Source organism: Prinia subflava, chromosome 6 (assembly GCF_021018805.1).
Source record: "Prinia subflava isolate CZ2003 ecotype Zambia chromosome 6, Cam_Psub_1.2, whole genome shotgun sequence".
Lineage (NCBI taxonomy): Eukaryota > Metazoa > Chordata > Aves > Passeriformes > Cisticolidae > Prinia > Prinia subflava.
In genome coordinates this window covers 14,093,651-14,108,990 of record NC_086252.1, presented here as the reverse complement: position 1 = coordinate 14,108,990, position 15,340 = coordinate 14,093,651, and the positions used below count along the sequence as shown (strand labels likewise).

Sequence of the window (15,340 nt, the reverse complement as noted above, 5' to 3'; positions counted from 1 at the left end):
ACTTGATTTTCATTTTTATGTATTTCATTGGAGTCTGTTTGCTCTAGTGAAGCATTGATGTGAAGGTACTTAGAAACTGTATCAGCATGAGAAGTAATTGTAACTCAGTCCTACTTCCTGATTTTTTTTTTTTTTAGTGCATTCTATTGCTACTGTATTAAAACAAAAATTCCAGTATAGCGTCTGCTATTAATTTTATGTGTTCTGCACAGTGGAACAAAATACAGCATCAAACAATAATTAATTGTGAAATCGTTAAGTGGTGGTGTTTATTTTATTGATGGTTAGCTGAAACGTATTTAAACTTGTTGGGATTCTCTTGCTCATTAACACTCAGAAATACCCAATGTGGACTATAATATTTATTTAGTATGTTGCTTTGCTTTCAGAAAAGGACATACTTTTCTATCAGATTTGGGAACAAAAAGAATTAGGAATGCACTCCTACTTTCTGATACATTAAAAATGTGAATCCATAGATTTATATAAAAACCTAACAATAAATGGAAGTGCTTTAATTATAGATTGATGTATCTTTCATTTGTGTGTGTGTTGACTGAAAATAAATACGTAGAAGAATTCTTTAACCTGTTTTAGATGTTTTGAACGGTGCTGCTGTTGTAGTAGTGTTGTAGTAGGTGGCAACAGCTAAGTCAGGGTTCTGTGACAGCATGAATGTCAAGCCCATTTGTTAAAATTTATGTCACTTCTCTGCCTGCATTGCACTTGTGCATTCATGTGACCTGGCTTTAATTTAACATTTGGTAAATATTTGCATAGTAATTCCTAAAGTGTTCTCCCACACATAAAGGAAATGATGATAAACAGCTTTTAAGTGGCTTGATGTTAAACACAAACATGACTTGCAGCCCTAAGGTAAAATGCACATTAGAGTAACTGTTCAATATTCATTTGCCAAGTGCTGTTATGAATTATACCAGGTAACTTAGTCATACATTTTCTTTATGTGGATTTTTACAGGTTTGTACCTCAGCTGAATTTCTGCCTAAGGGTTACGTACTGTGCCCTAAGAGAACTTCTCTCCACTTGTGGTGCTAGGATTTTTTGGAGCTGTAGTTGTGTTTTCTTCAAGATGAACTTTCTAAGAGAGCATTTAGGAGCACAGATAGATTCAGGTAACCATACCTGAATGCTGCCCAGAGCTTCCAGGCCACTGTTAGTGTTTTATTTTATAAGAGACTTTCTTGTTTTTCAAAACTAAGTACACCTGGAAACTCTTGGTGCTCCTCTTGATTGTTCTGTCGTAGTAAAGCATAAGAACCTTAAAACAGGGTGATCCTTTTCCTGAGCAAGTTTCATTTTCTTTCATGATGATTCAACCTCGGATGTACCACAGTTATGTTTTGGACTCATTCAACTCCTTTTGAGCTCTAAATAATATGCAAAATGTGAGTTTGTGCATATGCATGTGGATACAGTGCTATGTGGAACTTCAGATACTCAACTTTTACATCTGCTGGTAGTTAATGGGTTTTTTTATATGGTGGGTTTTCTAAAATATTAATGTCTTATTTAGTGAAGCTGACTGGACTCTTGGTGTGAGTAAAGAAACATGGAAGCAGCTGGTATATGGATTTTAGTTTGTGGTGGTGTTTTTTTTTGTTTGGGTTTTTTTTTGTTTGTTTGTTTGTTTTTTTTGGGGGGGGGGGTTTAGTTTGTTTGGGATTTTTTGTTGGGTGTTTTTGTTATTTGGGTGTTTTGTTTGTTTTTGTATGGACACTTCTTATCCAATGCATGGCAGTGTTTGGAGTTCATCCAAAGAACAGAAAATGTTCTCTGACTTTGAAATCTTTTTTGAATGGCTGAGCGGGTTTCCTGGTCAGATGAACCATTGTTAGTTTTGTGGCTGTGCAGAGGGAACCTCTTCCACCTAGGCTGTGTAGCAGTAGTTACTATTTGCTTCACCAAACAAGATTATGAAGAGCTCCCTGCTCCCAGCATGGGTTTTTAACTTTGAGGGATGAAGTTCAGTTAAGTTAATGGAAGCCATTCACATTTGTACTTCTGAGGCAGAGTGTGTTCAGTCTTCCTGTAGTCTGTGCTGTTATTGTAATTGGGGAGTCCTTGAGATCAGAAGGTCGTAGTGTGTTCATACTGTGTGTACCTGAGCCACAGCATGTGTCTAAACCATTAAGAAGTATTTGTCTTCAAAAGAAACAGTGAATCCTGCTCTGCTTTGGTTCTTGTACTTCAGTGTGAATTGAATCTTTTCTTTTAAAGAATCTTACGTTGGCTACTCTTGTTCCAGAAGATTGGTGAGGAATGGCATCTTCTGCTCTTTGAGACTATTTTAGAGATATTCTCTTGGTACTGCCACTAAGAAAAATAATTAAATTACTGTATTTGCTGTGGCCCAAAGTAAAAGAAGGTTAAGAATTTAAGTTTAATGTAGTTCAGGGTGGCTGTGTTTTGAGCTTGTGTCCTGCCAACTTGCAGCATTCTATTGGGACAATAGGGTTTTACACTTGTTTTTTCTTTGTTTCTGTTTCTATGACACATCTGTGTTGGTGCAGCTACTGAATCACAAATAGAAGTGAACACTGAAAGCAAAATATCCTAATCAGCTGTGTATTTTTTAACTTCAGTTTTATTCTTAACAGTTCAACAGCATAATACATACAGCAGGTTTTAATATATCTTCAGCCAAATAGGTTAGCCACAGAAGTTTGCCCAGTTAAGAGGAGTGATTTTCTGTTATGCTGTTTTAGTGCTGCTAACTATTAAAAGCTTTGTGGTTGTATTAGTTAAAGGGTTCAGGAGGAACATCTGTAACTACTGAGGTGTTCTGGTTTTAGAGTATCATATTTTTTAAGTTTATTGGTAGGGTCAAACGACACTCTTTTTTCAAGGTATCTGTGTTAGGTAAATTGTATGATTTAAATTAACCTGCTTATTTATTGCATAAAGGTATGTTTCTTTTCTGCCTTTTCATCTTAGAATTTTATGGTTATGGTAAAAATACCTAAGCCCTGGGCTTAAAGATAGAAATTTGAGCTGTAATAGTTGTCCACACTTTGTCACTTTGCAGAGAAAAAAGCGTATTAATTGATACTCTTAAATTTTGTAATTTGGAACAAGTGATACCTAGAATGAACAAGCATTTGCTATTTCACAAATGGGTGGTTTCATTGCAGAATGAAATAACTGTAGTAAGGAGTAAATTAGAGATTAAATGCACATGTTACAAATAGATGTACTTTTAGAAGCTTAATTTGTAGTTGTGCAGCAATAATGTATCTAGTTACACCTCAGTTGCAGGTCATCAGCAATCATTTTTTTTTTTGTCCATTTCTGAAACATTTCTCAAAGTTATGTGTGTGGATGCCCCTTTCCTGGCTCTCAATTTTAGCATATTCTGGCCACTCCACATAATATCTGATGGAGGACTCAAATATCCTTTATAATCCTAACTAGGCACCAGGCATTTTTCTTTCTTCATTGTGCTGTAGCAGAACCATCATCAGTGCTGGTACCACGGAGCACTCAAACACATCACTGTGACTCACTGAGCTGCCATGAGCTCATTAAGCAGTAACTGGTCCTAGGAGGACAAGTCCTAACTAAGGCAGCTCAGACATGAATATCACTTGGAGGCTGTGCACACAGGTACCGTTTGGGGGCAGGGGCTGCAGACTGTTTGTCAGCTCTCTGATTTTGTGTTTCCTGTCAGGGAGAGTTGAGCAGTACACTCTGAGCCTTTTGGCTTCAGGGTCAGTGGAACGATGGCTGAACTCCTGGTTAGTGAAGTGAAGGAGTTAATAATGTATGAAGAAAGCATTAGTTTTGGAGAATTAATATTATCCCTGTTAATATGGTACACAGTATTGCATTGGAATTTGAGAGTATTTATTTGTGAAGGCAAACTGGGATTTACTTATTCATTTGGGGTTTTTTGCCACAGTAGGATTATCTGCCTCTTCTGAGAAAGAAACGATGGATGTGTTTTATATATCTAAAAATATCCATATATACACCTCCCCACAATCTGGCAGGAGTGATGCATGTCCATCTATCTATGTTTGTTTGTTTAAGTGTTTGTGCTGATAATAACCAAAATATTCCATCTATAAAGTGTTGTAAAACAAAAAGGGTTTTTTTATTATTTTAAATTCACCATTCAAATTAGATAAAGATTGGTAAGGAAATAAAAGCGTATGTTTTAAAGATATTTTGTGCACTGTTCTATAGGTATTTCCTTGTTTTTCATCTGTAGTTTACATTTGCTCTTCAGTTTTGAGTATTGGCTCCAATCTTCTACCTTGTGGCTATAGAGGGACGTAGATGGAAAACAAATGGGACACAAAACTGCTTTGTCTGACAGCACTAAAATCATGCAAGGGTAGGCTAAGAAGTCTTTATCTGTCTTACAGGACCCAGCTTCCTGGGTAAATATTCACCACCTGGAGTACACAGATGGAGGAATCCTGGACCCAGATGATGTGCTGGCAGATGTTGTGGAAGACAAAGATAAGGTAGAGCTTGTATGAAAATATTATGTGTCTTTTCAGCTAACGAGTGCTGCTTTCTCATTTCTTGGACATCTGGCAGGTGAAGTGGGTGTTAAATATTCTTAAACACATGTGCCCATAACTGCTGTAACTCTCCCCTTCTGGAGCAGAATGGGGGCTGGGAAGCATGACCTGAGCAGTGAGAAGAGAAGCCCTAGCAGTTCACTTAGCACTGAACCTTTTCAAGCAGTTCTGTGTTTCTTTTTATTTTTATATTCAAATAGCATAGTGAAAGAATGTGAGTTTTACAAGACTTTTTTTTTCTTTTTTATGCCACTTAAAGTATCTTCTATAATCTCTCCCGTTGTATGAATCTAAGTTTTTGAGAGTCATCCAGATGTCGTGGTTGAGTGTGACAAAATAGACAAATCCTGTGATGACAGAACAGCCATTTCAGCTGTTAAATTTTGGAAGGAGATCCTATGATTTGCTACTAGAAGTCTAAGCAGGCTGCCTATTCATTTTAAAAGCTGTATGTCTCTAAATTTTAATTAAGACAAGTTTCCTTTCTGGGCAGACAAGTAGGAACTGCAGAGAAACCTCTTTTAATTTTATTTTTAATTGTCAAAAAAATTTAGGTTTGGGAAACTTATTGGTTACTTATTCAGCATAGAGGGGGAAGGGTATTATTTATAAAACTTTGTTGATTTTTATCTTTCTTTTTCTCTTCATAAAATCAGAGGAAAAAATGTTTAATGGCTTTAAACCGAAGATCCAAATATGAGATATGCCTGTGCTTTTAGACAAATTGCTTTGTCTATTTAAAGTGCCATATGCTTGATGACTTAAAAATAATTTAGTATCTTGCAAACAGAATTGCTAGTTTTGTATGCTGTGTTGATTCTTCAATGACTTAATACAAAGCAGAACATTTTGCTTATGATTAATGGGATGCTGCTTCTTTGTATCCTAGAAAATTGTTCAGGGTATACTTCAGTGTCATTTTAGGGTGGTTTTTGTGGGAATTCTTAAAACCAGCGGAACTCTGTTTGTTATATATTCTTTTTATCATATTTGTGTTTCTTGCTTGTTCATATTTACTGAAAATATGCTTAAGACACCTTAAGACTTTTTTTTCCAGGAGTGTTTGGACAAAAAAAGACTGAGTTCTGAAATTGAACAGCTGTGTATAAAGGATAAGACCATAGGCATAAGATGTCATAAAATGAGATACTGCATCAAAGAGGAATGTTTTGCTGGTCTGATTAGTTAATGAAAGTATGTTTACCCAGGATTTTCCCTGTTTAAAGTACTGACAGAGGAACACTTTTGAAAATGTGAGCATCAATGTTCAGAATATTTGATATATCATGCAGTTTTTAACTTGTGACCAGAGCCTTTACCTTGTTGGTGGCTGGTTGAGGGTGTGTAGCTGAATAAGCTTCTAGGTCACAGCTGTGGGTCTAAGCTTCCTCAATGTTAAGTGAGGCCCTGAGGCTGCCTTGGGGAAAACTCACTGGGAAACTGGAATCTTACTCTTTGAAGTGGTCTGGCGTGGTTTAGAAATACAGCAAACTCCTCAATTTCTCTTCCTCTGGTGTCTCAATTGCATGGGATGGATCACTATCATCTTGTCTTCTTTGGAGTGGCTTGGTGAAACAGGGATAAGAGATTTGCTGAACAGAGCAGCTGCAGTGAAAAATCAGATTTTTTGATTAAAGTAAGTGAGACTGTTATAAGGGATATGCTGGTCTAAGAGGTTGAGGAATTCTTTCATTTGAGCGTGCAGCTGGCCCATAGCATGTGTAAGGAGCTGTCCAAACTACCTACTTCCAAAGTTTGATATGGTCTGATAGCCAAGTACCGGCCCTATAAAAGGCTTGCAAATCAGTTTTGGTAGCTTGACTGTGGCCTGTTAATATTTGAACCTTCACCAGAGTTATTTCACACTGAGAATCTCTTCTAGAGGATCTCTAAGCTTTGCAAAAAAGGGGAGGAGATATTCAGGTCAGCTAGACCTGCTGTCTTATTTGGCGTTTAAAGCCTTTGAATAGATGAAGGAATTTTTGGTTCATTTAACTGTGTTTTGTCTTTGGTTATGATAATCTGTAAATGTGGTAAATGAATAGGCCGTGGGTTTGTTGCTCCCTTGTCCTTGTCATCCTTCGCTGTGCATCTAAGCCAGTGACATAGTTTTACCTTAAATCAGTCACTCTCTATAAAAATAAGCTTGCACTTAACCTCAGTGCCTTTAACCAAAGTTGTATTTGGCACTGCTGACCATCAAGCTCTTCTTCAGTGGCAGAGGAAATGCTGGTGCTTTTTGAAGAGATAATCTACTCTAGATCATACTTTGATAGCAGCAAATTAGCACAATTTCTTCAGAGGAAAATGTCTCCGCTAATCTATTGAATTCTTTCACTGTGACAACAAAACAGTGAGAGTGTTATCAGATATAATTTATTTAGAATTTCAAAAGCTTTTGACAGTCCTTAACAATAGACTGTTAAGGAGGCACAACTATTCATGGGGTAAGCAGTGAGTGCTGTGGTGGGTTAGTGTACAAATGAGAGGGAACCAAAAAATGGAATAAAAATGGTGAAGTTCCAACCCTGAACTAATGGCACTGGAATGCAAAATGCCCATCTCTGGGAGTGGCAGTGGTTTTGAGCTCTGCTTATGTTTACTTCCTGGCTTCCTCTTGAACTCCCAATTAATCAAAGTTCAACAAATAAGCAGTTCAGTGAATGATATCAAGAGCTGTCAACCGCACAGTTATGCGTGCTGGACAGAGTGGAATTTTTAAATTGCCTATAAAACAGATCTAAATTCATATTATGTGTGCTTGGTAACGTGTCATGTGAAAATGCTTTGGAAATTCTGCTGGCTGAGAGTCCCTCTTGCTGCTGTTGCCTCAGCAATAATCTGTGGCCTGAATTGGATGTCAGAGCTAATTGACATAGTTTTGTAGAATAGTTTTAAAATAGCTTGTTTTCAGTGAGTTATCCTGAGTTATCCTATAAACAATTGATTCATGTCTGGATAATCTGAATGATGAATTAATTAAAATCCCCAAGTTTTGGCTGTTGAGTAGGAACATGCTATTTAAATTGTCTGATTTTAATGATGAAGTTGTAAATGGAGTCCTCTTTGTATAACTGTTCTTAACAGATCTCCCACTTGAAATGAATTCTTGAGCAAGGAAACGTTCTGAGAAAATTTCTTTGCTGTGTAAAAGATGGACTACAAAATGTTTGCCTTCACAGCACTGTGTACATGAGCCCTGTGTTTGGCACATGTCTTAAATGCATGAACTTAATGTGCCCATCCAGACTTCCTGTTGATTCTTATGTGGAATCATGTTTTCATATACATGCAAACACCTGGGGAGGCTAAGAGGATGTCATGGAGGAGTGTGTTAAGTTAAAACTTGCTTTGCTTATAGGACAACAAGGTTCCTAGATCAGAACAGTTCTGCTTCCTGAATAAATGTAGAAGTCTACAGGGAAATACCCCTTCTATCAAACTTTGTATATATGTGTTCATATTTTGACAGGATTAAATACAAGCAAAACATGTTTACAGGTGTGCTTTTTCAACAGACCCCTTCTGAAGTAGGAGATGGTGGTCTGTGGCCAGGGTGCTGGGTTTTTCTTTGGGTTGTTCTGATTTTGTTTAGTAGGTTTTTTTCATCTGTTTGTTTGCTTTTGTGTCTTGCTGCTTGGTATGTTTTGGGTTTTTTTGGATATCTTGGGTGTTGTTTTGTAACACTGGGTTTGCAAGGGCAGTATTGCAGTAGCTACGGTTGAGCCAACAACTGAATGTTTTTGTAAAGATCCATTTTCTGATCAGTGCTGATGGCAAAAGATTTGGCATATCATCCTAGGAGGTGATGTGGGTTTAAGCTCACCAGAGACTTGTTCAATGGCAGCTCGGCTGTGAACGGTGGGGGGTGGTTTGTGGTGGGGGGTGGTTTTTTTAGGAGTGGAAGGAATAAAAAATGTAAGTCCTTGTGATGGGCATTGTGCTGACACTGAAATTTTCAAGCAGGATACCAATATGATCTTAGAAATCAGTTTTTTCTTGGGTACCTCCTTTGTTAAATATAGATGAGTAGGGGTTTTTAACAGCAGCGGAAGCTTTTGAAGGACACAAAGCAACGTCAATGAAATGCTGAAATAGTGACACTCTTTCAAGATTTGTAGTGACTGCAACTGTCATTTAAGTGTTTCTAATGATGATATCAAGTAAATGGTATGAATTAAGTGTAGCTCAGATACCTATTTTAGCTAAGCATTTAATGAAATATTAAATAGGAAAATCAATGAATTCTTCTCAGCTCACTACCAGCAGAAGTGCAATATTGAGAAAACATGTCTCCTGGATGGTCTCCAAATGCTGGGGAAATCAGCTGCTGGCTGTTCAAAATGGCCATTGGGCCATGCATGCTCCTGATAAGAAGCTCAAGATTTGGCTGAAGCTTTTGTCACAGATGCTAAGTAACTGTTTGAAGTCCTACTTCAGACAGAAGCCTTTGCAGGTAGCTTTAGTTGCAGTGATGCTTTTGCAAGTGTGAGGCTGGTTTGGAGAAATATTTTCAACAAAGCGATAAAAATGAAGCAGATGTGAACTTCAAAACTGATGTAATTATACAAAAGAAATGTTTTTCCAGGTAGAAAGACATGCTGACAGGCATGTTTTCTGGCAGTGAATTTGGAACTTTTCTGTTGTTAGCAGCAGGTTTAGTCACTGGGGGTGAGTTTAGCACCACAGAGCAGTTATTTTTTACCTGAGTTTGACTCTGTAGACCTTCAGCATTGTCATTTTGACTGTGAAAGTGATGGTATACTCTGATGTGCAATGTGTATTTAAATTATAATGAGCTAATTCCCCCTTTGATCAGTTTCTGTTCTATTCAACCATCAAATTCCTCATGAAACAGAAGTAGAAATAATTCCTCATGAACAGAAGTAAATCAGTAAACCCTTAGGTAGGTGTAGAAGCTCTGACTGAAGACTATGAGGTGATAAGGAAAATTTCTACATCAAAATGAAAAATGGCAAGATTAAGTGAGAATGAGAAGGGGGCTAGTGGACAGAAATGTCTCAGTAGTCTAAATAAAGAGCTGGGGTATTTTGAGGCAGTCTCTCCTCACATGGAATTACAGCATTGCTGCTTTAGAAGCTTCCCCTGGATGTTGGTGGCAGAGGCCTCAGTGCTGGTTTAAGTTACCTCCCAGTGTGTCAGCAGAGCCTGTAAATGTCATGCTTTACAGCTTTTTTGGCGTGTGTCTTGATTCTCAAATATATGATCCATGCAATAATGCATACTTAAGTTAGAGAAACGCTGTTCAAACTTGAGACTTCTGTGTAATTGAGCTCTCTAGGGTTTTGTAACTTTCTGATAACTGGGGTGTAGAATGGAGGATTCTTTTATTCTTCTTTTTGTTGTACAATAGTATATTATATACCTATTGAAGCTTATGCTGCAGTGGTTTTTATGTATACTCCTGCACAAATTATTGCATATTGGGCAAGTTTCCCTTGGAGAAGTTTAAAAATCCCTTTCTTATAAGAATGTGAGAGACATGTCTGGTAGCACAGAAAGCAATTTGATGATGCTAGTTTCATGTAATGTGGAGGTAACACTGGAAGTGTGCAGTGAACAAAGGATAGCTCAAAATGGTGTTAAAACTTGGATGCTCTGTGTCTTTCATAAAATCTGTATCAAAAAGAAAGAAGAATCAAAGAAGAAAAAATTACAGCCTTTCTTCCTCATAAGGTGGTTTGTTGCCCTGGACTAGGGCTTTGACATAACGTTTTATGACATTTGGCTGGTGAATACCATGGCCCATTGCTGCTCTAATGTGTGTGCTTTTGCTGACTTTTGAACTGGCTGCAGCAAATACAGCTTCAGGCTTCTGACGCTTAGTGCTTCTGGCAGAGCCTTGGTTACACTCTGTAAATTTGAATCCTTTTTGGAAAAACGGGTGTCCAGAGGCAGCCAATTTTGATGTTTAGTTCCTTGCTGCTAATGAGGTAAACCAAGGGTTTAATTGATCAAAAAGCCTGATATGATCAAGATGAGAAAAAGGAAGTTGCAAAAATTTGGCAAAACTTGTATGTAAGGGTTGCTGTTCTTTGATTTGGTTTTAATGTATTTTTGTTTTGGGTTTTTTCCCCCTTATTTTAATTTTGAAGTTGTGGTTAGTATCTCTGCCATATGTGTAGCTGTTTGTGACTATTCCTCACTGCATCTGGTTTTGTATTTGTATTTTGTGATTTCAGTAATGAGATACTACAGATGCCCAGAAATCTTAAAATTTTATTAGCAAAAGGATAACTAATAATGCATTCTTCTTTCAAACCCTATGTTGTAAAAATTAAAATGGATTTAATGTCTATTCTGAATAGCATGTTTACAACCTCCAAAAGCATAATACAGTATTAACATCTTTGTTAAATTTAGAGTACTCTATTTCTTCCTTGTGTAAATTCTTTGTAATAAGTTTCAGCTGTTATTTCCAATAATCAGAGTTATTAGGATATGAAATTGTTATTGCTGACAGTATTTGTTTATTTAAATATTCATATCTAGTTCTGAGTGATGAAGTTATAGAGACAAACCAGAATTGTGAATAAAAGCTCCATGCCATTTCTGTTCTGTCAAGGGAGTCCCAGTAGAAGCTCTTCAGGTGTCTGATGGTTAGCAATACATCATACGTCCCCAAGGAAGGGAAGTATTAGACAGGGCATATTTTAAATAATACCTTTATCCCTGTTAGCACCTTAAGATGTGGAAATGTGGGACACAGGAAAATCCAAGAACAAAACAGAGTATCAATCCTTTTGGGCTGCATCAAAGGAAGCATTGCCAGCAACGTGGGGGAGGTGTTTCTCCCTCTCACCTCTGCTCTCATGAGACTCCATCTGGAATGCTGAGTTCAGATCAGGATTCCTCAGCCCAAGAAAGATGTGGGCCTGTTGGAGGGTCTGGAGGAGGGGCATGAAGCTGATCTGAGGGAAGGAGCACCTGTTCTGGGAACACAGGTGAGAGAGTTGGGATTGGTCAGGCTGGAGAAGAGAAGGCTGCAAGGAGACCTCATTGCAGCCTTCTGATGCCTAAAAGGTCACACAAACGAGGGAGAGACTTTTTATGTGGGCAGATGGTGACAGGACAAGGGGGAAGGTTTCTAAAGTAAAAGAGGAGACAGATGAGTAATAAGGAGCAAATTCTTCAGTGTGAGGGTGGTGAGGCACTGGCAGAGGCTGCCCAGAGAAGATGGGGATGTCCCATCCCTGGAAGTGTTCAAGGCTAGGCTGGATGGGGCTCTGAGCACATCCTGGTCTGGTGGACAGAGTCCCTGCCTGTGACAGGGGCCTTGGATGATCTTTATGGTCCCTTCCAACCAAAACCATCCTGTGATTGCTCATTGATTGTAATAATGGCTTCTCTTGTCATCTCGACAAGACTTTTGGACTTGTTCAAAAGGACAGCACTGAAGCTTGCTAAGAATTTCCACTGAGTTTGTCTAGGGTTTACCAGTAGTTCAAATCAGTCAAACAAAAAAAGGCATTGGGGCTGGGGTCATTCTTACAGAGAAACTGTAGACCTTGATTTGCTGGCCCTTCAGTGAACTAAGATGGAGTTTTGTTTTTGCTATCGACAAAATAATATGCAAACCAGTCAAGCTGCAGCCTATTTTTAAGGAAATGTTTTCACACTTTTTAGGAAGAAAAAGTTTCATGCAATTTTGAGCCAATGCTTGTTTAGGAAACAGATGTCTGATTTCACTCTTGTGTTGTAGGGTGTGCTGTGAGCCACTGTATACATATAAATATATAAAAAAGGTATTTTGGTAGGAGATGGTCTGTTTATTTCTGACATAGGGTCTGAACTGTAAATACAGGGGGGGTGGCAAAAAAATCACCATCGTTAGTACTTACTAAGCAACACTGTATTTGAGTAATGCACTGTCTTTTAGAATACAGATTATGAAGCTTTGCATTTTTATGAAATTTGTTTTAATTTCTTGCTGCAGAGGTGCCATGCATTATTCAAGATTCTAAAATGATTTGGATTTCAGGAGCATTTGGATTTGCTGATGAGGATTTCAAGCTGTGTAATTATGAAACTGCATGCACATGGGTTGGAAGTTCAGAACTCATTAGCGTAATCATTAAAATAACCATTTTTTAAGTGTGGTATTACATTCCGGGGTGTGCAATTACACTATCATGTGCTTCTGGTTACTGGAAACATTCTTGTTACAAAACTTCAGGTCTAGCAATATGCTTCAGCATAAGTTCATAGCTTTAAGAACAGACACCTGGTCAAATGTTGCTTAGGTTATTAAAGCAAATTCCCTTTTATAGACTAGAACCTAACACAGTGCTTGTATGCATAAATTTACCTCCTGTTTATCCTAGAAGAATTCATAAGTTTTTACAAATTTATTGCTGTATAATGTAATTTTTCTTAAAATAGATATCTTGGAACATCTTGCAAGGGTTACTTGTTTCAGCTCTACCTACTTTAACAGTAGTGTGGGCATGAGGGTTCCTACCAGATGGACTCCACAGTTTTAGTTTTTTCCAGTGTAATGTTGTGGTTGAAGATTCTGAACTGTGAACTCTTTCTGTGAACATCTGTAACCATCAGATTTTTTCCAACTGTGATAAGTATTCCATTACTTGTTTCAGATTAAAAAATAGTTAAATAACTGTGACATCAGATCTGTGACATTAATAAAATTTCTGATAGTTTAGGAATAAAAATTTCTATTTAAATGCTAAATGGGAGATTTTCGGGAGTTTTTAGGGAGTATTCGGCTGTACAGCCAGGACACTTTCTCTTGACCTGAAAATGTGTGTTGTCATCTGGGCACTAAGTACTGTAGCTAATTGGTGATGTGACAAGTGGAGCTGTCTGGTTTCTGTTCCTTGCACAGTGAGAGGGGTGCAGGGAGGTCATTCTAAGTGCATCTGGCCACAATGGACTGAATGAACATTCAAATTTCCTGATGAAAAGAAGCTTAATATCTCTTTGTGTAAGCATAACCTGGTGGAAGACTTAGTCCTTCTTAGTGATTTTCATTGATGTAACGAATACTTGGAATTTTGTATACGCGTGTTGATGCTTCAGTGCCTTTAAGCACACACATGGTAATGCTTACCAAGGGAGTAATAGGCATTGTAAAATGCTGTAGCCTTGTGGTGGTAAGATAACTTGGTGGGTTGTCTTGCTATATAAAGTAAGCTGAGCTCTTAAAATACTTCCACATAGTGGTTTAATTATGATATGTTTTGGAAACTGAGAAAATTGGGCTTGTTCAGCCAGGAGAAAAGGCGGCTTTGGGGAGATTCATTGCGACATTTCAGTACTTTAAAGGGCGCCTATAAGAAAGGCGGGAACAAACCTTTTAGCAAGGCCTGTTACAATAGCACAAGAGGTCATGGTTTTAAACTGAAAGAAGGTCAATTTAGATTAGATGAGAAGGAAGAAAGGTTTTACAATGAGGGTGGTAAAACACCAGTGCAGGGTATTCAGAGAGGTGGCAGATGCCCCCTCCTTGGAAACATTCAAGGTGAAGTTGAATGGGTTTCTGAGCAACCTGATGTTGCTGAAGATGTCCCTGCCTGTGGCAGCAAGGTTGACCAAGATCACCCTTAAAGGTCCTTTGCAACCCAAACTATTTATGATGCTACTATATCACGTGTCCTATTTAGATTGCATATGAATTGAGTAAGGGATTTTCGTTCTGTTCTACAGTTGGGGCTCCAAAGATTCTTTTAGTACAAGGAATTAAACATCTGCTGTGATATACCTTGTGTCCCAGTGGTGAAGGAGAAGTTTTGTATTGGTATTTCATTCCTTTTCAGAAATTACTGTGTTCTGGCCTAATGGATTGATGTTGGTCGATGTACAGTTTTGGTAAAATGCTTCAGTATTAGTAAGTTTTCCTTATTTTTGGTCAGTACTCAACTCCTGTATCAAGTTCTATTCTACTGAGTTCTCTGACTCTTCCCTCCAGAAAGTTAAAGCTTGTTTAAAATTTTGAAACACTGGTAGAAATCTCACTTACACTTCAGCAGTTGCAAACAATTGGGATTTGTGTCTTGGCACCCTCCATTTATAAGGAGGATGGTGTACTAGTGAGATGTCTAATACCACTGCTATTGTGAAAGCAAATACTCCTACAAGTATTAAAACAAATTATTTTTTAGTGGTGTACCTGTTTGTTCATATAACGGAAAGTAGCTATTTGGGAGAAGGGACATCAGCAATATTTTGTTCAGGTCTGAAGGGTTTCCAGCTTTCAGGATTTTCCTGCAATATCTGAAAATAAGAGGTTTTGCGAATCACTCAGATTTGAAAATGGACACACGATGCCTGAATCTTAAGAATCATTGAAATTTATCTGTTGTTTGGAACCATTTTGGACAAGTGTGAAAGAAGCAGTGTGAAGAGCAAAGGAGATGTTAAAAATGGTTTTTAGAGTAGGCTTTGCTGAGGACAGAGGTTGCCATGGAGAAGGAAGCAGTGTGTCTCCGGAGCAGGTGGCACAGATGGTGGTGGATTGAGGGGAGAGAGACCTTTGGAAGACCAGGCTGAGAAGTGTGAGTGCAACCGTGTCACTGCTTTCTGCTGTTACTGTAAGTGGTGAAGTAACAGCAGAGAGCAGGGACACTGTTTCTCCTGTAGCCAGAGAGCAGCTGCAGAAGTGCAGACTTCTGAGAGGTTTTCAGGTACTATTCTGTCTTCAGGAGAGAGTGCTGGAACTGGAGGAAAAAATTTAGGGCATCTAGGCTACCTTTAGCTTGTCCAGTTCAAGGTTCTTCCTGGCTTCCTGTGCCAGAAAAAAACCTTAG

The 15,340-nt window shown here is 38.2% G+C and overlaps 1 protein-coding gene across 2 annotated transcripts in view; it reads left to right on the top strand.

The window, feature by feature from the left end:
- The window catches only part of PARD3B (par-3 family cell polarity regulator beta), a 392,276-nt gene that overhangs the window by 20,644 nt on the left and 356,292 nt on the right, over positions 1-15,340 (top strand). For both annotated transcript variants that reach the window (XM_063400372.1, XM_063400371.1), the window contains exon 2: positions 4,392-4,493. In XM_063400372.1, the coding sequence (XP_063256442.1) occupies positions 4,392-4,493 (102 nt within the window). The remainder of the gene's footprint in view (positions 1-4,391; positions 4,494-15,340) is intronic.